We start from the raw sequence: 25,041 nt of genomic DNA on the forward strand, positions 1-25,041 counted from the left end.
CAAGTTTCTTTATCCCAAATTTTTAAAGCAATTTGGTCACACTTTTTTTTCATACAGAAAATGACCATTTCAAAATTTGCTAAAACTAAATTTTGTAAAAGTAAACTTCCACATTGACATGAATTTTTTGCAAAGTTTCACTAAAGAAATTATCAAAAGAAGAAAACAGCTGTTTTGAATTACATTTGAAATGATAAATAAAATCATGGTTCTTTAAGGTTGTTTCCAAAAGTCTGTTTTACTTCCTAAAGTCATTTTTCAGTATAAAACAAGACAGTGTGAATGGATATTTGCCAAATACTAATAAGGCAAACAAGGGCCATAACTTTCATTATGTTATGGATCTTTTGTCATAGGATGAGGAAAATGATGTGGAAGAACTATTTTAAGTTTGATTCAAATTCATTCAATAATAACAAAGATATAATGAAAGTGCATGGAAGTGCATCGAAATTAACCTGATATTTAGCTGCACACAAAACTTTGACTGAATTTTCTAAGTCTAAAAAGGGCCATATTTTACATTCAATTCAACAAAGGTTATCTTACAAGTGGTTATTTAAATATGTCTGATAACTGGGAAAAGCATATTATAGTGTAAAGTTTCTGTCAAATACATTGTTACTGAGATACGATTTGATAGTGTGCACATGCTTAACTTAAACCAAGTTGAAAAAGAGTCAAAATTTACATTCATTCAATCAAGAGTTATCTTACTTGGTTATTTCAATAGGTTTGATTACCTGGAAGCACTATTTTAAGTTTCAATCTAAAACATACAGTTGTACCGGAGATACAGCTTGACAAATGCACACAAAATCTTCAACCAAGTCAAACCAGGTCAACCAAGAAGTACCATAATTTACTTTAAATCAAACAAACAGTTATCTAACTTGCTTATTTCAGTAGATTTGATGACTAGGAAGCCTTGCATAAAGTTTCAATCCAATGCATGTACATAAAATGGTTACTGAGATATGACATTGCATGCAAAACTTTAACCACGGTGTGACACGAAAGCTCTATTCGGGAAAAAAATCTCTCAGAATAGTCAGACTTAATAAATATATCTTATACATCTAACACTTCGAAAAGTTAGGGTAACAGTCAAACAATTAAAATGAGCAGTGTTGTCCCTCAATGTAATATAATGTTAATTTGGTCTGGAAAAAGAAAAGGCAAGAATGTTATATAAACAGAAATATTTAAAAACTTTGAGTATATCAAACCAACTTATGATATCGGATAAGGGCAAGTGATTCAAACTACTCAACAACAGAGGCCCCTTGTATCAAAATCGTTGTAAAATATTTCAAATTATGTTTACAAATACCTGAAAACTTCAACAATCAAACTAAGGAACTAGGTTTTACTGAGATATAATCATAAATGGAGTATTCAATGCATTCCTTCAATGACTGTAACTTTCCATACCATGCTTTTTATTGGTAAGACACCATACAGTAGGTATAAATATTAGGAGTATCTTAAAAAAAACAACTGATACAACTTATTTAACATTCTTACATAAAAATGATTTTGCAACAATTAGGAATGCATTTGTCAGGGGAAAAAAATTATCCTGAGCACTTTCATGTTCTCAGGTAAGTTTTTAAACTGTTTTGCACCATAACATTTACAGCATCTGCAGTTTCTACAGAAGCTGGTACACTAAAGTGGTGGCTCTATTTTCCTTGTACTGGAAACAACAGTATGATTCTGAAACTGTCACACCATTATTTGTAATACTGTGTATAATATATATATATAGCTAAGCCTCTTAAAAATACCCCTTGGAGAATTGTATATTGCAAAAGAGTCTGAGTGGTCCAACTTTTCATAATCAACTTCTAATGAACCAACCTGAACAATATTTTAACAATATTTCAATGCTTGGGTGAAAATACTAATTAAACTTATTGGAGGGGGTGAAACTGTAGGGGTCACTCTTCCATCATGTTTGTTTTAACATTTTATAATAATTATTTATTTGCAGCTTTCAAACCGAGACTAAATATAAACAAGGCAGTCTGAAAGACAGCTAAATCTCCCGCCACTATTATGGATAGTGTAAGGGTAAACCTTTGACCTTGATCTGTGACCTTGACCTTGAACTGACATGACTGACTCATGAATTCTGCACATCATCTTGATGAGGTGATCATTTGTTTCATCAAAATCCTTCAAGGGGTTTAGGGGACACAGAGCTCAACCCTTTGACCTTGAGTTGTGACCTTGACCTTGAGTTGACATAGCTGAATCATGAGTTCTTGATGAGGTGATCATTTGACCAAAGTTTAATGAAAATCCTTCAAGGGGTTTAGGAGATACAGAGTGGACACAAAATGGAAGGCTCAAACCTTTGTGACCTTGACCTTGAGCCAGCATGGATGACTCTTGAGTTCTGCATATCATCTTGATGAGGTGATCATTTGACCCAGGTTTCATATGAATCCTTCAAGGGGATTAGGAGATACAGAGCAGACACAAAATGGAAGGCTCAAACCTTTGATCCTGAGTTGTGACCTTGACCTTGAACCAACATGGCTGACTCATGAGTTCTTCATATCATCTTGATGAGGTGATCATTTGACCCAAGTTTCATGAAAATCCTTCAAGGGGTTTAGGAGATACAGAGCAGACACAAAATGGAAGGCTCAAACCTTTAACCCAAAGTTGTGACCTTGACCTTGAGCTGGCATGGCTGACTCATGAGTTCTGCACATCCTTTTGATGAGGTGATCATTTGATCCAAGGTTTATAAAATTCCTTCAAAGGGTTTAGAGATACAGAGCAGACACGAAATGGAAGGCTAAAACCTTTGACCTAGAGTTGTGACCTTGACCTTGAGCTGACATGGCTGACTCATGAGTTCTGCACATCGTCTTGATGAGGTGATCATTTGACCCAAGTTTCATGAAAATCCTTCAAGGGGTTTAGGAGATATAAAGCGGATACGAGTGTTACGGATGGAAGGAAGGACGGATGGAAGGTAGACCCCCCCACCACTTGTTGCGGGGGATTAAAAAAAATCTTATGTACCGTATTACAAAGCACTGAAAATGTGCATGCTAATGTTTAATTAATTAATTAATATTAACATCACTTTAAAAGGAATTTTAAACACCAGAGTAGTATTTAATGTTCTTCTCTCTATAAAATTTTCAAGGTGTTGGCCTTCTTTCTACTGAATGGAATTTTTTTCTGTACTATCAAAAATAGAAAATCATGTGAAAGCGGAGGTTATTCTTAAAGCTGTAATCAACTTAACAAAACCGGACATGTCTTCAATAGCTGAACTGTATAAGAAATTGTGTTAAACGAAACCCTTGAACTTCTAATACCTACACCCAACAGTTCTGAAAATCTTTAGTTTTTAATTATTATTAAGATTTTAAGTAAAACAAACACAGTTTATGAAACATGCCAATGGCTCAATGTGCCCTTCCAAAACTCTTTTCAAGCAGTTAGAACAACCAACCTGGCTTCATCTTCCAACTGACCTGGATTTTTCTAAGACGTGTACATCATTTTCTAAAATCTGCATGGCCTGGTCGCAAATTTAGCTCACTGAGCCAGACCAGGCCAGGCCATATATTAGAATATGCTCTCGGACATACAAAAACTAGCAATTTCTTCAGCTTATTCAATCAGGTTGTGCTAAAGAACATTTATCACATATTACATATGGCATAACTATTAACATTGCTAAAAATCCATAACAATAAATCCCTAATGGGTTATCAACAATACAAGCGAGGTAATAAATTTTGACTGGCTTTCTCCTGAACCATTACAGGATAATGGGGGATTTCATAAAAATAACTAGAACTAATGGCAGATTTTGATAGAACATTTTGTAATGCACAGTTCTTTTATAGATACCTCGAGGATAAGTATATGTCTGTATATGCAATAATGTTCTTAATCTCTATAAAACAGAAACTTTTTTTAGAAAAACAATGAAATAAATAGATTTGTACTCTCTTACAGGTTTAAAAATTATTTATAAGCCAAACTTTCAGCTTTGTATGTAGACAATGTCATTCATGAAAAACAAAAAAAGTTTGCCCCGTTATTTACTTTAAAATTTCTCACAAAATTAATTCCTGCAATAGTATTCTTGTGTGACTAAATTTCGTGGATTTGGACTTCGTAGTTCTGTCAAGCCACAAAGTTAAATCCCAACAAACAAGCAAGTTCCTATAAGCATTCATATCCTAGAAGAAAAAGTAGTTTCAGGAAAACCATGAAATTTTTACCCACAAAATTGAATGACTTAAATTACATTTGCTTAGGCCCAAAAAAAAAATGTATGTTCCGGTGACCCGACCTACCCTAATTTTAGCCCCCGACCCTAAACTTTTTTTGGACGAAAATTTTGGGGTACGAAAAAAAATTATATGCTCTCATTTAGGAACATTTGTAAAAAAAAAAAATGGGCGCATTCCCGGATCGATGGACATTCACCGAACTCTTTGAACAAGTCCACCCGCCAACAGGCAGTTTCTTGGGAAGGATCTGACAGTTCTATAGTCACATTCATCGTACGTTAATTTGCGAGTTAAAGTCTGGATAAGACGAGTGGACTTCGCTGTATACTCGACCGATCGGGCAAGTGGTTTTTAAGTCGTTACTTTACCAATCACGAAAAAATACCTGAATTGACTGGAATTTACCCGCAAATTGTAAAGATATCAAAACGTCATGCCGGTAATTTTCCATTCCACGAGCACGTGCGACCTATCATAATATCTATTTACATCGCTGTTACTTTTGTTTATCGACACGTACACAAAAAACACGCGTAGTTCATTCATTTTTTTAATATAATCGCTTCAAATTTTCAATACCGCTTGAGAAGTAATACAGTTTGAATTCTAAGATATCGATAAAAATGTAGGCAAAATTCTATAAAAACGGTCGAATTTTCACATAATTACTTATAAAATTTCAAACAGCGCGATCTTACTTATTTCTTTCTAAAAGTGAACAAATGATACATAATATATGGTCATAAAATTCAGACTTTTGACCAGAAAGTATAAAAAACAGAATTAAATAATCTTAAATAATGAAAAAGCGGCAGCAATTTAAATACATGGAGTAAAACGAAACAGATTTCTGTTAGCACAACAGAATAGGTTACGTGACCTCGTGAATGTAAATAGAAATGTGGCTTTAGAATAAAGCAGTATGATGTTGTTGTGGTTTTTAATTAAGTTGTAAATTAATCTTTGTACATGTACTTTTTGACACGACACATTGTAATATATTCTTCTCTAACAATAATGTAAATTCCTTGAGGGCAAATCGGTCACAGAAGTAGGATATCCAGCATAATCGTTTGACACATTTACCTGTCAGTTCATTTGTGATATTGCACATTCACTTTTAGAAGTTAAAGAAGAAACTTTTTAATTGATTTCTTCACAACAATTTAAAGAAGCGAGGCGGTGCGATCAAACAGTGATGTCTCACATGGCGCGAAAACATGACGTAATGCCATGACAATCTCGGGCAACTATACCACTTTGATCTCCACTTCAGATGCCATGATACTGACACACTTCTTTTAGCTCTTTAGAGGGTGTTAATTAATGATGAAAACAAGGCCAATTAATTAGCTTATAAACAGAGTAATTTCCGATAATTGTTGGGTTTTTTTCGCTTTCACAACGGGTGTGTGGATGATTATTGTGTCTAAATTTTTGGGACACTTTTCAAAATAATTATTTTTTGGGAAATAAGTCTTGAGAAAATGAAAATAACTAAATATTTTATGCTGTCCAAACACTTTAGGAAAATAAGGTAGGGGATAGACTTTAATTTTTATTGCTATCGCTGCAGTTATTTTGGAGAGCAACTGGCTGGTGCTGCTGACAAAAATAGAGGAAAGAAAAAGAAAAATGTCTGCTGTAAAAAGGAAATTTAAGAAGAACAAATATGCCTCCTTAAAAAGGAAATAGAATAGTATTTGTCTACTGTGTGTTACATTTGAAATTTACTTATTGTACATGTGTAATACTCCTTTCATAAAAGTGACAATATTAAACATGTCAATTATAAGGGCAAGTGACTGTTCACTAAGGGCGAGTAGATTTTAGTGGCTACTAGTCCTGCAGGGTGAGTGGTGTGAAAAAAAATTTACACACCTGCCTTAAACTTGACATAAAAAAATCATGATTCTAAGCTAGGCTTGAACCAACGGAAAAGTAAAGGTGCATCTGTCGAAATATTCTGACGGCATGTATTTAATAATCTGACTAAAAGCCAAAGCAGGGTTCTTGCTAGGATTTTCAAAGTAGGAGTCCAGGACTCCCTTCCTGGAAACAGTTGGAGTCCCAGTATGAAAAATTGGAGTCCTATATTTTTGCGGTGGTTACATTAAGTAGTAGCCTTCTGAAGAAGGTTGTAGTTTATATAACTTACAGAGAATGGTCTTCAATGTGATGAATACATGTTGATTACAAAGTGATGAATCAGTAGCTGCACCTTTCAGACTGGTCTCAGAAAAGTTGTATAATTTAAAGATATTGGGAGGAAGGGACCTTGGGTGGATACTCATCTTAAACCTTTTTTTTCAGACTGCTGTAAATCTAAATGTCATAACAGGCCTACTTTTATTTTCACTTTTTAATTTCAGTTTATCTTGTTTACTGCTCCCAAGAAACAACTAATTAACAACTGTTACCTTATAAAATTCCATTCATGTAAAAAGATGAAGGAATAACATTTCAAAACAAAGTCTAATTTATTCAAGTGAAATAAAAAAATAAACCACTCATTATCAGATTCATCAATGACATAAACTAGGCTACATAATTACCGGTATGCATTTTTGCAACATACTTCTAAAACGTCATACCAATCAGCTACAAATAAACAAATGTATAATTTTGTACATCTGCTTATTTAAACCGGCATGTAAGCATTACCAGGGCTACTTTCAGTTTCACTTTCAATATGTAGATTCAACACGCGAGTTTTTCTGATGCTAACTGCGACATAATCACATTAGAATGTTCAAACTTCGTGATTTGGATAATATTATACCCAAAATTTTATTCGTGACAGATTGAATGGATGCGATACAAAAAACATTTCAAACGCCGACATCTTTCGGTCAATTAAAATGTGGAAACAAAGCGATATTATTTATAAATCATAATTCAGGAACGGCTGCGAAAAACATCACAATTAGTTCAGTTACACTGACCTTCTTCATTATTCATTTAATCCATTTATCTAAATTTGCGGCGAATGCAAAAAGCATAAGTAAGCCGGGTGTTGTGTACATTAATTGACCAACACACTTATCACAATCAAAGGCGTGTTGTCGCATGTTGATTAAATCTATTACGTAATAAACAGTACTACCCCAATCTACCATGCGATTATTGGAAAACAATGATTTCTGATTGATCGAGAGCGCCAAGCAGCCACCGTAAACTCCGCCTTTAATTGTCAAGCAGTTATTTTGTGTACTCGGTAAGCTATGCGTCCGACAATTTTTACGCGTCCTTAGGACTCACGGTTGGAATATTCTGGCGTCATTTTCCGAAAAGTATGCATACAAATACGCAGAATTAAGCATTCCCGAGAACCCTGCAAAGGGTACATAAAAAGCTGTGTATTTAAAGTGTATACCATCTACCATCTAGTACAGACATATATGTATTGATAAGACAATAGGCAAAAGCAAAGATAAGGGAATCTACTACTTTGAAGATGCGTATTCTGCTCTATCCTAAAAAAAAAAAATTGACTTACCTACCCTATTTTTTTCTGTCATGTCACAGGAAACATGCATATTTTTTTTTGGCCTTACTGGATTCTGACAAGTAGTTGTACCTGTAAACCTGGCCTTGGCCGAAGTCATTTTTCCTGGCCCGGCTGCCTAGCTCAATAAGGAAAGCTCAGACCTAAGAATCGCAGGTCATGAGTTCAATCCTCAGCAAGGCATATGTTCTCTTTGACAATTTTATAAAAGGCATAAAAGGCACTGTGTCTGAAATCATTTGTCCACCACCTCCGATTCATATGAGGAAGCTTGGAGTAAATTACTTGCAGAGAACAGGTTTGTGCTGGTATATAATCCAGGAAAACTGATTAGGTTAACAGCCTGCCATTACATAACTGAAAAACTGTTGAAAAATGGCATTAAACTCAAAACAAACAAACCAACAAATTAGTCATTTTCCACTCTTGCTGGGAATTGAACATGCTTCATTTGGATGAGGAGTAAGATGGTCTATCCCAGCACTCTGTTCCACGCACTATGTTACTGTTGAATAATGAGTTTGCAATATTCAGATTAGAATATAATGAGTGGCAAAATTAAGTGTTAGCTACCCTGAGATTTCTTAGACTTTGAACTAAAACAAAATTAATACTGTGCAAGTAGGTGACATCTGTCCATTGAAATTAATCAGGTACATTTGTGGACATTTGAATGACATCCATCGTATTTTCTTATGTCATATTGTAGTGGAGAATACTTGCCTGCCCTCCTCTTTCAATAAAACTTGTAGCCTACAGATTTGTAGTTTTGCAAACTGTCACAAATATGACTACTAATGGGAATCTGTTGCTAGATACACATCAAAATCATGATGCATAACAATACCCTGCTGTCTATGCCCATTACAAAATAAGAGCTGTTACATGTCTCAATACAAGTTACCTACATCTTCAGTAGCAGTTCAATTCACTTTAAATATCCTTATTTGAGTTGCATGTAATGGGAGGACAGCAACATTCTCTTTTTATGTTTTAAATGTTACATGTAAAGAGCGGACAGCAACATTCACCTTTTATGTTTTAAATGTTACATGTAATGAGTGGACAACAACATTCACTTTATATGTTTTAAATGTTACATGTAATGAACGGACAGCAACATTCACCTTTTATGTTTTAAATGTTACATGTAATGAGCGGACAGCAACATTCACCTTTTATGTTTTAAATGTTACATGTAATGAGTGGACAGCAACATTCACTTTTTATGTTTTAAATGTTACATGAAATGAGTGGACAGTGTTTTGCTATTTTAAGAATCAGTTATATTGACCCAACTGGTCATATACCGTCTATATTCGCGTATAAGACGCAGTTTTGGGGATCATATCTTCGTTTCCTAAAAGGGCATGCGTCTTATAAGCGCATACTACAAGAAAATTAAGTGAAAATTTTAAAAAGTCCCGAGTTTACAGCTCAGGGCATCTCATTTCCGCGTCTGCAGACATGTACTTTCGTTTTTTCGGCAGCCATTGCGCATAGCAGTGCTAAAAACTTTACGGACACGTACCGTATTTCGGTCCGCTATAAAGATTTATTATTTACCTATTTTACGATTTGATAGATTAATATCGAAAGTATATTTTATTTATAAATGTATTTTTTTCCGATTCTGCAACCCGCTACTTACGTTTTTCGTCAGCCATTGCATATCGGTATTAAAATCTAAACGGACACGCAACGTGTTTCAGTCCTCAATAACGATCTATTATTTACTTACTTTACGATTTGGTAGTTTAATATCTGAAGTATTTTTCATTTACAAATGTATTTTTTTTTCTTTTAAAATCAAAATTTCTTTCAGAAAATCTGACGAATTAGCTTTACTTAAATTGGAAATGACTGATATAATTGAGCAAAGAAAATACTTTTTCACCGCCCGCAAACAGAGAGTTATTAAAAGATAATTATCCCCAATTGCATATGATACGGTACCTATAATTGTTGCAATTGTAAACTGTTAAAACGCACCCATTATAGATCATCTGAAGGTGCAAACTGTTAAATAAACACGTGTATAGAAATAGATGTATCATAAACACTGATTGATGTTAATTGGCGACTTCATAGAATAGTCGGCTGCAATTATTTTAATTCTGCCCTCTAGTCAAATGAAGGTACAGTAGAGATGTCTAGCTGCTCGGAACTGGAATATGATTGGATAACATTTCAAAGTGGGCATATCCATATTTGATTGACAAATGTGTCAGATTTACTGCCATAAAAGTACATGTATCCTAATCTCGCCACCTTTTTTGCTATCTTATCAGTAATCAATCGATACGTTATTGTCAGTTCTTAATCGCCGGAATACACAATGAAACGCTAAAGGAATTCTTATGATGTGACATTTAAACTTAAAGTTGTGGAATATGCAAAAGCAAATTCAAACCGCGCTGCCGAAAGAGAATTCGGTGTGACAGAAAAAATGGTGAGAGACTGGCGAAATAAAGAAAGCAAAATGTTAAACGTTGATTCTAGATCTGTGAAAAAAATGAGAACTGTGATATCGCCGTATGATGATATTGAGGGAAAGTTGAAAGACTGGATTATAGATACGCGCAACAATGGATATATTGTTACACGTGCCACGATCCGTTTTCGTGCGTTACAACTTGCAAAGGAAAATGGATATACAGAATTTAAAGCTTCAGGTGGTTGGTGCTCGCGATTCATGAAAAGACATGATCTGGTATTGAGACAGAAAACACACATCGCGCAGAAATTGCCTAAAGATCTAGACAATAAGGTTGACTCTTTCCATAAGTTTGTGATTGATTTGAGAAAGGGACATGATTTTGAGTTGGGTGCTATAGGAAATATGGATGAAACGCCGATGTTCTTCGATATGCCGGGCAATCGAACAGTTGATATTAAAGGGACTAAAGCAGTAACTGTGAAAACGTCGGGCAGTGAAAAAGCCCATTTTACGGTAGTGTTATCGTGTCTGGCCGACGGAACAAAGCTGAAACCCGCAGTAGTGTTTAAGCGTAAAACCATGCCGAAAGAAAAGTTACCGTCTGACATCGTGGTGTTTGTGCAGGAGAAAGGTTGGGTAGATGAATGTGTTCTTATGAAATGGCTTGAAGAAGTTTGGTTCCAACGTCCTGGCGCTTTGTTGAATCATAAATCATTGTTAGTGTGGGACATGTTTAGGGCTCATCTTCTTGAAAAAGTGAAGAATAAATTGAAATCGCGTCGCTCATATCAGTGTGTGATCCCAGGAGGATGTACTTCTGTGTTACAACCTTTGGATGTATGTTTGAACAAACCGTTTAAAGTGAACATGAGAAACAAATGGAATGAATGGATGGTTAATGGCGAAAAGCAGCTTACGAAGGCTGGCAATCTTAAGCGTCCAGATCTTGCATTAGTGTGCCAGTGGGTGATAGATTCGTGGAATGAAATTCCCCGTGAAATGGTAATCAAATCCTTCCTCAAATGTGGAATCTCGAACTCAATGGACGGTACACAAGATGATGAACTATTCAGTGACTTAGTGCGCGACCGCGAAGAAGCCACGGATGCTGGTACAGATGATATCAGTGATGATGAATGTGATGATCAGTGGATATATGATGAAAACATTACAAGTGAACAATTTGAGGAATTATTTGGTGATAGCGATGATGAGGAATTTGAGGGGTTTTGATGATGTGATGTAAGATTTGATGCATGAAAATAACTGTGAATAACGGTGATGACGTTATCAAATTCATTGATTTTATGACTGTTCGTGGTGTTAAAGTCATTTAAATTTGCAATAAATGTGATATGAAAAACTGATGAAATGAATTTGATGTTAAAATTTTGTTGAAGATTAAAGCGTCGATAACTTATCTGTCAGTTTGTTTGCAAATAATATGTGTACACACATGCTTTAAAATTATATGATTAATTTTGTGTGTTTGAAATATGTGATAAATTAATGCATTATTACCCGGTAGTTACCGTATGTCACATAAAATTAAAATATGTAATATGCTTTGTTTGTTTGTTTGCTTTTTCGAACTTGCGTTAATTACTTTGGAAAATTGGTGAGGATATTTTATCCTCATTAATTTTCTCATTGTATGCAGCGCATGTTTGAATGAAAAATCCTAAACATGTTTTGGAGATCCTTTGAAAGCAATTTAAAAATTGCGTATCCTCGAATAATTGCAAGAAATACATTATTTTCCTAAACATTCTGTGTTACTGTTATGGAAACATGGCCGAACATTCAGCGTTTCTAAGCATTATGAGTAAAATGGGCGAATATCGTCAAATTTCTAGACGTAATTTCTCCCGTTTCGGAGATATTTTGTGCATATTATCACCAATGAAAGTGGATTTTAGAATACTTTATATTATTCTACATATGAAACAGATTTTCAAGTTCCTTCAAAAATAAAATCGGCGAAAATCGTCAATTTTCCGCCGTTTTCTAGACGTCATTTCGCCGTTTTGAAGTTACTACATTGCATTTTTACGCACGAAATTGATTTTAAAATAATTTATTTTATTTAACATAATATAAAACAAGTCTGCAAGTTCTTTTAAAATAAAATCGGCGAATATTGTCAAAATTTCGGCCTTTCTTTAACCTTTTTCCGCTGTTACTAATTCATTTAAATTCTGCATTTTTACAATAAAATTGTCCATTTTCTATTGCAAATCATAGAATGTTGGGGAAAATAATGCAAATTTCTGATGTAGTCTGTATAAAAATATGACTGCGTCTTATACGAGGGTCAGTGCAAAACCTCCCCGATCGATAGTCCAATATCAGGATGCGTCTTATAAGCGAGGGCGCCTTATACGCGAGTATATACGGTATGTAACCCTTACCTTAATTTTAATATAAGCTAAAATGTACTATAGACCAAATTTTACTTTGAACAGTATTTTGATTGCAACTTAGTTAGCAACAGTGACCTTGACCCCACAGATCATGTACAGATCATTGTACAATCCAGCTTTAGTATAGATATAAGTTTCCTACAGCATAAATTTCATTTGATTCTTTTAATCCCTAAATCAGATATTGAACAATCACTATTAATTTCTTTTTAACTCAACAGTAAAATGACCCTGACCCAAGTAAATTCATAATGTTGAAGACCAGCAGTTGCTAAGAAACCAGCTTACATGCAAAACTATTTAGCAGGGACAATGACTCCAACGCAAAGGAAAGAATGACAACATATTCTGCTATAATATTACAAAATTTCAAATAGCCAACTCAACAAGAGGGCCATAGTGGCCTTAGTTTGACAGAGATCCATAAAGATGTTCAAGATCTTTCTAGCTGTAATGGCCCCTTAAAATGGGCCTGATAGCCCCATTTGAAAACAAATGGGAGAGTGCCTTACAATGATGCTACAGACCAAGTCTGAAGCAGTTCATGACGAGAAGTTGTTTAAAGGTACGGCATGTCTATTTTTAGCTCAGTGCCCCAATTTGAACAAACTTGGGAGTGGACCTTACTAGGCCAGTAGGATGCTACAGACCAAGTTTGATGTAATTCAAACCAGTAGTTTCAGAGTAGAAGATGTTCAGTAACAAGTAAAAATGTGGACGACAGACAATGGATCATCCCCTGTAGTAATAGCTCACTCTGAACCCATGGTCCAGGTGAGCTACAAAATGCTGAATATATTATTGTCTTTATTTTTATTAAAAACAGCTTATTGCATAGGCAAAAGAGTTGTTGCAATAAAATGTTAGGTAATTCATCATGAAAACTTTCATATTTAATTTAAAGGTCAGAAACAATTCATCAAAAAAAAAAACAACAACAACACTTGCACTGCCCTTATGTAACACTTTTATAAATACTAATGTACTAGTTTCCCAACATATTCTGTACAGTACTACATTTTCCACATACAGCAGATTATCAACTTTTTCAGTATTAATTATAAGCAATTAAAATCTTAGTTCTTGCAATAACTTATTTTGCAAACATACAAAAAACTTAAATTTGCAAAAATTTATCCCTCACAAATATTTCGAATTGTACAGTGTATTTCGGTTCTTGAACTTGGCATTTTCAGCTGAGATAAAAAAAAATGCAAAAGAAAGGCATCAGTGATTGGCATCAAGTGATTTCTTTATCATACATTTGAGAAGAAACTTTGGTAATTATGCTGGTACCAGAGACTAATAACAAAGATAAAAATATCTAAGTATGTACATTTTGTAGTTCATAGAGTAACACTAAACAAATTAAAGTTAACCCTTATCCTGCTAAATTTCTACAACGAACTCATCCATCTTTCAATTTGGACAGGACCAGTAACTGTTAAAAGGGGTGCTTACCAAAAAGATACTGACTGAATGGCGAACAGTGCAGATCATGATCAGACTGCATGAATGTGCAGGCTGATCATGATCTACACTGGTCACAAAGGCAGCATCAATTGTGACTAGCATGATAAGGGTTAAGTTTGATTGACACTTTCAATAAATACATAATTACAGACGTTAATTAATTATGAGCAGATAAAATTACATTTTTGTATGACATACAATTTACTTCTCATTTATTATGTCTATTTATCACATATCAGACCTTGTGGGAGTGACAATTAGCCATTTAACATCATTTTGGTATTACACTATTGTAATATAAGCTACAACATTAATGTCGTATTATATATTGGAAACGTTGGTCAAATTGGCTTTGTCCAAAATATTTACAGAAAGATGAAACTTTCATGTTTCACCAGGAAATACTAACATGTGATAAAAACAATACAATGTATTACAATTATGTCTTTTCACACTTGTTGAATAAAACTGATAAAATGCTCAGCAGAGTGTTGGATTTTATTTTGTTGTTCAACTAAAACCAATTTAATATGAAAAGATACAAAAAATAAAATCCTCTTTATATCAAGAAAAGTTCTGCATGACAATTGTGTAACATTTAGTGCTCAAATTCAGCACCAAGTTTTTTGTTTTTACGTTAGTTTTGTCCTAAAACTCACTATTGTACATAAAATTAAACAGATTTAGAAACCACTCCGTTATTTCAATTGACCTTTCCAAGAAAGAAAGACATTCCAAACATGAAAATATCTTAACTTGATGGACAACTGTCTGATGAACTTGTCTAAAAAAACAGGCTTTTTATTCACATCCTGTACTTGTAGACATGCATTCAGAAAAAAGAATTGAGTTATCTTAATTAAAAACTCATTAGAATCACAGAAAATCAATTACATGTAACAGTACATGGCCATTTAGTTAATTAAATTATGCATCACACCGGGGAAAAAAATCAGCTCCAATTTACCAGTGCCAAGTCTCCTCTTAAATGCTGTGCAACATACATGCAGCGTCTGTCACTTCTGCAAGACAATATGTGCCTTTTTGTGGTCTTAAATAAAGCTATAGCTTATAATATTTTGAGAGACAAATGAATATTTCAACTTTGACTTAAGACTATAGATTTCTATTTTTTTTTATCCCCCCCCCCATGCATAAATTTTTCCATGACACAGGCTGAAAAAGAGGAGACAGATGGGGGAGTGGGGGGCACATTTTATACATGAGTGCACATTATCCACTGATGTTTACAGTACTGGCATCATATATCAGCAGTAGCTTCTAACAGCAGTAATAATGCAGTCCAGAATGCGGAAAAAGGAAAAAACTAATACTGTGACTTACACTGGTCATTACCCTGTATCTATATTGATTGTGCTTGTGCCAATCATAGTATATTCATCACATTATCAGTACTTTGGACTTTACCTGCATTTTTTTTGAAAAGGAAACAGTTGACTTAGTCTGCTTGTACCTAAACAAATAAGTGAAACCTATCTTCCCTGCTTTGTGCTCCCTAAATGTCCATAAAATAAATTAAATCTGAAGTCAGCAGTTGTTTTCAAGTCCACTAGGTATACATTATTCCTGTCTGGGATACTTCTTCGCTAAAGACTTTAGTACAACTCAGTTTAATCAATATTGCAAAGAACAAATTAGGAGAGTAGTTTTTTTTTCAATGTGACTTTACCCAAGAAGTAGCTGTGGAATGTCTAATACAAGCTATATGGTTTGCGCATAATACTTATTCATAATATGCATATTAAAAGCTACAGCAACTAAGAAATGTTGGAACCGAATCAGAAACGTGAGCTGACTGTAAAACACATAATTATATCCTCCAAACTGGCATGTTCCACTTCCAGTCCCAATATCACTCTGACCTCCGCCTTTGACCTACTGATCCCCAAGCTAGTAGGGGTCATCTATTGTGAAAGCTTGAGAACTGTAAGCCTAAACATTCTTTAATTATTGAGTAGAAACCATTTTCAGTCTCAAGGTAAGTGTGACCATCACCTACTGACCCCACCCCCACTCTCCGCACCAAAATATAGGTCAGATACTGATCACTTGCAATCATTCTATAACTTGAAGGTAGTAGGTCCAAGGGTTTTTAAGTTACTCAGCAGAAACAATTTACACTCTCAAGGTCAACATGACCTTGGCCTTTGACCCACTGACCCCCCAAAATAGTATGGGTCATCTGCTGACCACAAGCAGACTATTTTAATAGATATTAAAATATTAAATTGACCAGGACAGCAAATCTTTTCTGCATTTGCTTTTAATGTCTTTATCAGTCCTTTAAATTCTCTATCCGCTATTCTCAATGGTTTCATTTAAGACATGAAATTCTATTGGTCTGAGTAGTTTATTTAATGACGCGCGCAAGATTTATCACCCCACTTCTTGAAATTTTTGTGATCAAGTAACTATCTCATGTAAAATTATAAAACGAATGAATAAATGGACATCCTATGAACTTTCAGAAAGTAGGCCAAAGTGTTCTTTACTTTTTGAGGGGAAACCGCTTTCAATCTCAAGGTTACTGTGTCCTTGACCTACTAACCCCAAAACATTCATCTACTGACCATGTGCAGACAATCATCCTATGAAGTTTGATGTCTGTATGCCTGGGTGTTCTTTAGTTATTGTGGGGTTGTCATTGTGCCTTTGACCTTTATTATCACAAAAACAACAGAGGTCATCTACTGACCACATGCAATCATCCTATGCATTTTGAAAATTGCGTACCAAGGTGTTCTTTAGCTATTGAGAAAAACCCTTTCCAGACTAAAGGATAATGTCACCTTCACTTTTGATTTACTTACCCCCAAAATAACAGAGGTCATCTACTGATCACAGGCAATCATCCTTTGAAGTTTGTCCATTGTGAGACCAAGCATTTTCTACATATTGTAGTTATTGATCAGAAACCAAATGGTCTACTGACTGACCAACACATGTAAATTTTCCAAAAAAAAAAAAAGAAGAGCTAGGAATTTCTGTGAAATTTTGAGAAAATTTACTAGGCAAAATTAACTTCCGGCTTGTGCTGACTACAAACACTATGCAAGATGCTTGTACTGACTACAAACACTATGCAAGACATAAGAACAATTAAATATTACACAACTCCATTATTTTAACTGATTTAATAAAAATACCAGATGCCTATCGCAGAAGTTAGGTGTTAAAGTTAACTCATAAATTGGTAAACAACTCCTATTTTGTCATCACTTTTTTTGAGAGGGGAGGGGTCAAGCATAAGTTTTTTATGCTCTTCTCTAACAATTATTCATAACAATTCTTAATACAAGGTCTGGACGCGATAGTCTTATGCATACTGGAAATTTTCTGCTTGTTTCACTAGTACTGGGTCTGCTCTTTAGCTTTTAGCCTGCTGGCAGCAAGTAATTTTGCCTTTGTGACCAGTGCAGACCAAGATCAGCCTGCACGTAAGTGCAGGCTGATCTTGGTCTGCACTGTGCGCTATTCAGTCAATAAATTTTCAGCAAACACCCCTTTGAAAATGGTACTGCACAAAATTAAATGATGGACCAGTTCATTTTAGAAATTTAGCAGAAATAAAAGAATTAAGGGGAAATATTAAGGCATAATTGTTCTCACTTCCCATGCACATCATCATTCATTTTAACTAATATCACAGTGGCGATAGTCAGATAGTGTTATGAAAGAAGCATTAAAAAATCTCATAAATTACAACCATCTTAGGTAATAATCTATGCAATAAACACAAACAGTCTGCTAGGTACTCATGTCATACAATCATTATTAAAGGGGGAAAATTCCTATGCAAATGAAGTTTTTCAGCTCACTTCGTCTTCCTTAGTAATAAGGAGCAAAACATGTCTCCTTAAATATCATACATGAGTTTTTTACTAAACTTAAAATGCAGCAAAATTTCATGACCCCACTACAAAACCAAAAATCCTAGATCCATCCCTGGATAAAAAATTACTTTTAATATACATTCATGGAGGTAATATAGAGATGGAGTGCGGACGAGATAATTGGTGATAATTATTTATTATACCACATGTTGCTCCTTGCTGAGCTCCTTTCAGAATCCTACGAGAGATATCACCACAGTCACTTAATTATCACCATTTCACATGTAATTAACATAATCCTTTGAACACACTGTGCGGCACCGCGGTTTTATCGTAAATCAGCAGATGCATCAAAATTTCAACAAAATGGAAGTTGTTGGTGACATATGCGCACGTGTCATATTTTGAAACTAATTAATACAAACAATGCGCACTGCTGGGGATTCATTGGTAGAGTAAATGTACTACTTCGTAAAGCATTCGTTTCTGTGATATTGTAACTCTTCAGATAACAGTGACTCATTAAAGTAAGCATTTACAGTTTACTAAGTCATTTTAAACTAAATTCTTTTAGATTTCCTAAAATTTCCTAAAAAATGTAGACATGCTAAATTAAAATTAAGGTATCAAATTTTCATTTACTGGGTATTAAAAACGTGAGCAGTTGTGAGCATTTTAAATAATGACCATGTTTTAGACTGCATATTTTATATAATTGGTCTTGATTACAAGTTTATGTAAGTCATTCATATAACTTAAATTTTATTTATTTAAGTAGTTATTCAGTTACCAAACGCCTTCTTCGTGTATTTATCTATATATCTATTTATTTATTTATTTGATTATTTATTTCGCAGATTTGAAGCTGGTGTAAAATCTCACTGTTAAAAGTGGAACATTTTTCTACAATTTTGTCGTACGATCTGGAGATCAGTGCCTGTAAAGATGCACATGATTTTTTAAAAAATATTTGCCTTGCATTTCACTTATTCGCCTAGAATGTACAAGCGTATTGACAGGACATGATTTAATATCCATATACGCTCTGTACAGCTAAATTGGATTATTACATTATAATCTCATTTATTATAAAGTGAAAGTTCGTATTCATAGCTTTCTTGTCTACATTCTGGACATATCCAGGGACTCTCCGGTAAAGTTTCAGCTTTCAAATTGGCAAACGAATATTGCCACCATTCAAATTCGCATTTTACATGTTCGCAATTAATCATTTCTCTATCGTTCGGGTGTTCACGTGGACAATATGGCCAGCCACTGTCAGAATCACTCCACAGCCTTGTTACTTGAATTAATTTATTGGAAAAGAAAATCCCTTCAAAATCTTAGTTTTCGTGATCATTATTTGCCATAAGTAACACTTACAATAAAGTCTTTCCAAAAAGAACAAATTCGATGTAAATCAATTATAATTGCATGACTGTGGATGACATGAAAATGCATGTGTTTCGTCAACTTCAATTGCCACGATGTCAATATTTCCAAAACGACGTCAGAATGTGTATTTGAAGTGTCAGGTAGTTACTAAACGGAAAATATCGGAACATCCCGATCCCATTATCGGACTATTCTGGCTGTTCATCGGGTCTCACGCGATTAACTCCGTAAGGAACAACATGATATCTGATTAACACCTAGTTGCTACTGATTGACAGGTACTTATCAGAGGATAACAAAGCCACGGTGCTGCACAGTGTACCTTTGAAGTGCCTTCGTCCGCACTCCATCTCTATATTACCTCCATGATACATCTGAAATGTTAGTAAATATATTGTTTAAGTTTTTATTAGGTGACCACTTTTGTGAGAAAAAAAAAACAAATTCAATTGACTAATCAGGATGGCTTATTTCTTATCTGCTATTTTATAGGGCTTTGCAACCCTTACCCTCTCCACGCGCCCCCCCCCCCCCCCCCCACACACGCACAAAAAAAAGTTAAGTCTACTTAATATCATATAGAAACTATGGAGATAGCGAATAGAAAATCAAGTTATGCATCCGTTTACAATTAAATAAAATAATTAAAACCTTTGAGGATAGGTTTGATGTCCAGTTACCATATGCCGGAATGGAGACAGCTTTCTGATTACCAGATGGCTAAACACTTCCTACATTAGTAGTAATGTTGCTCAAGAATCTACACATGTTGCTCAAGAATCTACACATATTAATTTGTTATTTTGTTTTGTTTACAGTGTGTGTGACAGCAGACTTCAATAATTATACATTAACTATTGTTTCTTTGTATCTTTTTTTCAAGAAGGTAAGTGGTACTGTATTCAGTACAGCAAGTTCATCACTCATCCAACAGTAACACTCAAACCATGCGGTCACAGACAGAGGTTTATTCAAAGAAAGAAAGTTATTTCGATATTGTAAACAAAATACAGCTAAAACTCGTCGTTGAAAATTAATTTTGTTAATAAATAACATTACCCGAGTTGATCTCTCTGTGTCAGATAACTTCTTTTCAAACTTTAGGCCAATATTTGGCCTCTGAGCCTGTGACAACAATGCGTCTGCATCCGACATTTTGTCTAGTTGAAAATCACGTGACACACATTTCCGTCAACGAGATCAATTACCAATCGCAATGCTGATTGGTCAAATTGTACGGAGCACCAGCGATTTCATATGGTTTTACATCACTAAATGAATTCCTTCCTTGTCATAAATAAAATCCGATTGAACTACCATTTCAAAAAATAAATAAATAAATAAATAATAATAATAATAATAAAACAGAAAAAAGCTATGAAAGTACCAAATGTCCCAGATATTAAGATATATCAGAATTAATGACACTAAATTATTGCGTAGAGGCTGAACACCACTAAATCCAACTGTTCTTTATTTCATAAAACGGAAAGAGGAAAGGAAGAAAGAAAGATTAGGACTACATGTATTTATATTTGGACTACTTGTGATCAGCGTAGACTTAGTTACATTTGGTTTGGTAGCCGACCAGGGTATATACAGTGCACAAATACAGAAGTATGTCATCTCACGGATAACTGATATAAAAATAAATATAAGATAAAAAATGCACTATTAATGTCTCATTCAGATTTCGCATAGGAAATATTTCTAAAATTCAACACGATATCAACATCATTATACCAGTATGATCATTTTATTTTAGGACAGCCAATTGAAAACATACTGTGTATAGAGGTATGGTTGGTAATTAAATGGCAACTGTACCAGAATGGTATGAAAGTAGTGAGTGATTCGGGTACTTAGTATCAAACAGGAGAATGTATTTTTTAAACTTCGTCTACATATGTGACACATGTCGGATATTTCATACTTCGATATTTAATGTTTTAAAATCAAATTTTAGTAAGTTAGCCTGCATACTTCAATTGATAAAATTCTATTGATTAACAAATTTACTATAAATCAGTATTATCAATTTTATTTTATTATTGCACAGCGACAGCTGTACCTATATTTACCTATTGACTTTGAATACTAAAATGCAGCTGTCTGATTGGTCTGTTACAGTTTCTGATTTCATGTTTGAATTATAAGTTCAACAGTTTTGAAGCTGACAAATGGCATTCTGTTGATAATGATAGGTACAACCGTTCTGATGGTAGATTCTATGGAATTAAAGCAAAGTTGCACATGACTTAAAGTGCGTGAAGTGGTAACAGCTGTCAGTATAGTAAGACATGCTCTTTCAGATGATATGTATCTGATTTGAGATCTTAACTGAATGTTTTTGTTATTTAATTTCGGACGCGAATTTCTTGACAGAAAATCTCAGTCTAGTGTCAAGGCAAACGATGTGACAGCATTTGCTCTACAACTTTATACTGGAATAACAACGAGTGGATGCCCGGAAAAGGTACGACCATCACCAGACCTTTTAGCATTTGTAACAGATTAATTGAAAGACCTAAAATTTGGGCATAGCTTTGAAAAGGAAGATGGTGAGATTTAAACGACATCTTTCTTTGGGCATGTCTGGAGGAAAGGTCGAGAGCAGCAAAACATCTTTCTGAATAAGACTACAACACCAAACGGACATATGGAATATGCATTTCATTGGAAAACTGGAATGACTTGTCAACAAATCAACCATTGTTGCACTGACTGACTTCCTTTAAAACTTAAAGTAATTATATATACATGTACTTTTAATCAAATCCAATAACATATTATTGAATTTTTACATCAGCTGGACGTACCATAATTACATTCGACAGTAGATAAAAAACACACATCATTACCACAAGCGCATGAAAATACTTTTACAAGTATGACTTAAATGTAAGTGACGGCGGTTATTCATATTCGGAAAAAAGAAAAGCCAGTTTTTTTTTACAACAAAAGAATGAAAATTCAACTCCACTCCTCTAAAACTGAAAAGTGAAAAAAATAATTTGATACATTGTTACCAACTGATTGAAACATTGGAACGCGACTGAAAGATCAAGTACGGCCAACAAGCTATCTTTAGACTAAGGTAACACCCTCAGCAACACTGGACTTTCATCGTATTGACGCACTTAGGTACTAGTCATATACGCGTAACTGGTGAAGCATTTTACAGTTTATTGATTCGATATACAATACTGAATTACCTATAAAGATATTTTGTGCGAAGAAAGCCGATTTGACATCAACAACTTGCCAAAGTTTATACCCTGTGTGAAGAAGGAAACAAGTTTTGGTGTTTTAAGACCAACTACAGTGAAAACATACGGGAGGCAACTTCGTTAATAATGCAAGTAATATCTGCACAAGTAGCAGTCCTTACTTTCTCAAAAAGTGTTACTTCTTTAGTGATAATTTAATTTGTAGGTTGTTTGCGGTATCATTTATTCATTTATGCTATTCGAAAATTCATTTTTTATGATATCATTAATTACTCTATATAATTAAATGTATTTGAATATGTCACAAAATGGTTTACACCTATATGTAATCGATTATAAGAGATATTAAAATCAGTTTTATTTTATGACATCCATAATTCAATTCAATGATATCTTCGATCCTTTTTATGATATCCATAGATGAAAATTTGATATCACAAAATGAATTTAATAAATCATTATAATAATATAATAATTATAATAAATCAACACACTAAAATTGATCGATTTTTTCACCGTAAAGCTATCTTATGATATCATAAAATGAATTTTAGATATCTTCAATTAAATTGTATATTTTAATTAAATGAATTATTGATATCCAAAAATAAACTAAGATTTTTGGATATTCTAAAATAGGAGTTTTATGATATCATTAAATAAATAAATATAGTACATTGATACTATTGTGTACGAAAGATTGATACCCGTAATTAGAACTACTAAAGATGTCATAAAATGATACATATCTTGAGATAAATGAATTATTGATATCATAATGTATAAGAAAATGCTTTTTCAGATATAAATAAATGAGATTATGATACCATTTAATCGAATTAACGATAAGAAAATATATCAATGTTTAGAGGTTTCTAATATTCTATTTTTGAGATATCTTTAAATCATGTTATGTTATCATCAAGTCATTTTTGGATTTAATGATATTTTAAAATAATGTTAGAGACATCATTACATACACTATATTTAAAGATACCACAAAATATATTAAATGATATCACAAAATGAATTCAGGGTATCAAACATAGTGACTACAAAGTAAAACAGCAACACACAGGTAATACATTTGTTACTGAGGAAGATTTTGTTGATACGCTTTGACTGTGTATTACACTCTGTATATGCATAAGGTGTGCCTATCCGGTGCCTAACCGTTTATTGCTTATGGGGACAAGGGGTTGTTAAATTGAAAATTCCGCAAACACGCTATGCTTGTCCACGAAATAATATAATTCCGAATAATGTCAGAGGCTACAGCGAATATATTGCAAATACATAGCAATTTGCTAGCCGTTTAATTGGTTTATATTGGTTTCAGGACACTAAATTTAGAAACCAAAATAACCCAAAATTGTCCACTTAGTAAAACCTGTCTCTTAAATTATCTGCAAATGACTAACCTAAAGCGGATATATATTTCTACAACACAATACTAGATCTCATAACATTCTTATTGCGACTTGCTTCTTGTGCTTTCTTCTGACAGTGGTATTTAAGATTTGCTCGATATTTTAACCACGTAAATGCTTTTTATTTTGCTATCTGCTGTTAGCTTTTTTCTTATTTGTGTTTTACTTTTTATTTTACTTTCATTTATTTAGAAGTTTTTTTATATATATATATTTGCTTCTTGTATCTTCTTATCATAGCATTGTCGTTTCCGTGTTTTGCTTAAATAGTGGTTTTTGAGCTATATATAAACAATTTCATATGAAGCAGCTGTTGAAGGTAAAAGAGCGAGAAAATCTTAAATTGTAGTAATGCACTAAATGTATTTTACTGAACATACATGTCCATCACACAAACAGCGAAACAAGAAATGCAAGACATAATTATATTTCATTGGTATTAGCCCTGAGTTTTAGAATTTGACGATTTATGGAACAGTTATTTAGAAAGGAAATCACAGCAATTAAATTTGAAACGAAAAAAACAAAACAAAAAAAGACACACAAACAAAAACAACAGACATTCGTTTCAAAGCATATGACAGTAAATAAAAAAGCTCTTACAGGAAAGGGAAATATACTCTTTAGAAACGAAGACAGAAGGAAAGAAAAAGCAATTCCACAACCATGGAGCAGATATGTTTAGATTATATGAGAAACCTCTTGCTATCTGATATAAAAGACCGTACTTACGTAAAACATAAAGTATTATCATGGTCTGAAATAGTTGGGTCATCGAATAATAGATTCAAGCTACCCTACCTTAGTGAAATTTAATACACAGAATTAGCAATAAATATTGTTAAGTTCATGAACTTAGGCAACACGCTTTTATCTAAGAACGTCTTGCCATAGCACCTTCAATATGGACTTATGTATTTAAAACGCTACAAAATTAAAACTGTGACACAGATTCTTATGTAAAATATACATGTATATTTTAACATAACAGTCATTCTTTGATAAAAACTCAGC

The 25,041-nt window shown here is 33.8% G+C and overlaps 1 protein-coding gene across 1 annotated transcript in view; it reads right to left on the reverse strand.

Moving 5' to 3' along the window:
- LOC128548011 (S-adenosylhomocysteine hydrolase-like protein 1) overlaps positions 1-20,577 on the reverse strand; it is a 177,139-nt gene extending 156,562 nt beyond the window's left edge. Inside the window, exon 1 of the mRNA XM_053522268.1 lies at positions 20,427-20,577. Within this exon, the coding sequence (XP_053378243.1) occupies positions 20,427-20,522 (96 nt within the window). The 5' untranslated portion in view covers positions 20,523-20,577. The remainder of the gene's footprint in view (positions 1-20,426) is intronic.
- Between the last annotated feature and the right edge of the window lie 4,464 nt (positions 20,578-25,041).

This window comes from Mercenaria mercenaria, chromosome 13 (genome assembly GCF_021730395.1).
Source record: "Mercenaria mercenaria strain notata chromosome 13, MADL_Memer_1, whole genome shotgun sequence".
Classification (NCBI taxonomy): domain Eukaryota; kingdom Metazoa; phylum Mollusca; class Bivalvia; order Venerida; family Veneridae; genus Mercenaria; species Mercenaria mercenaria.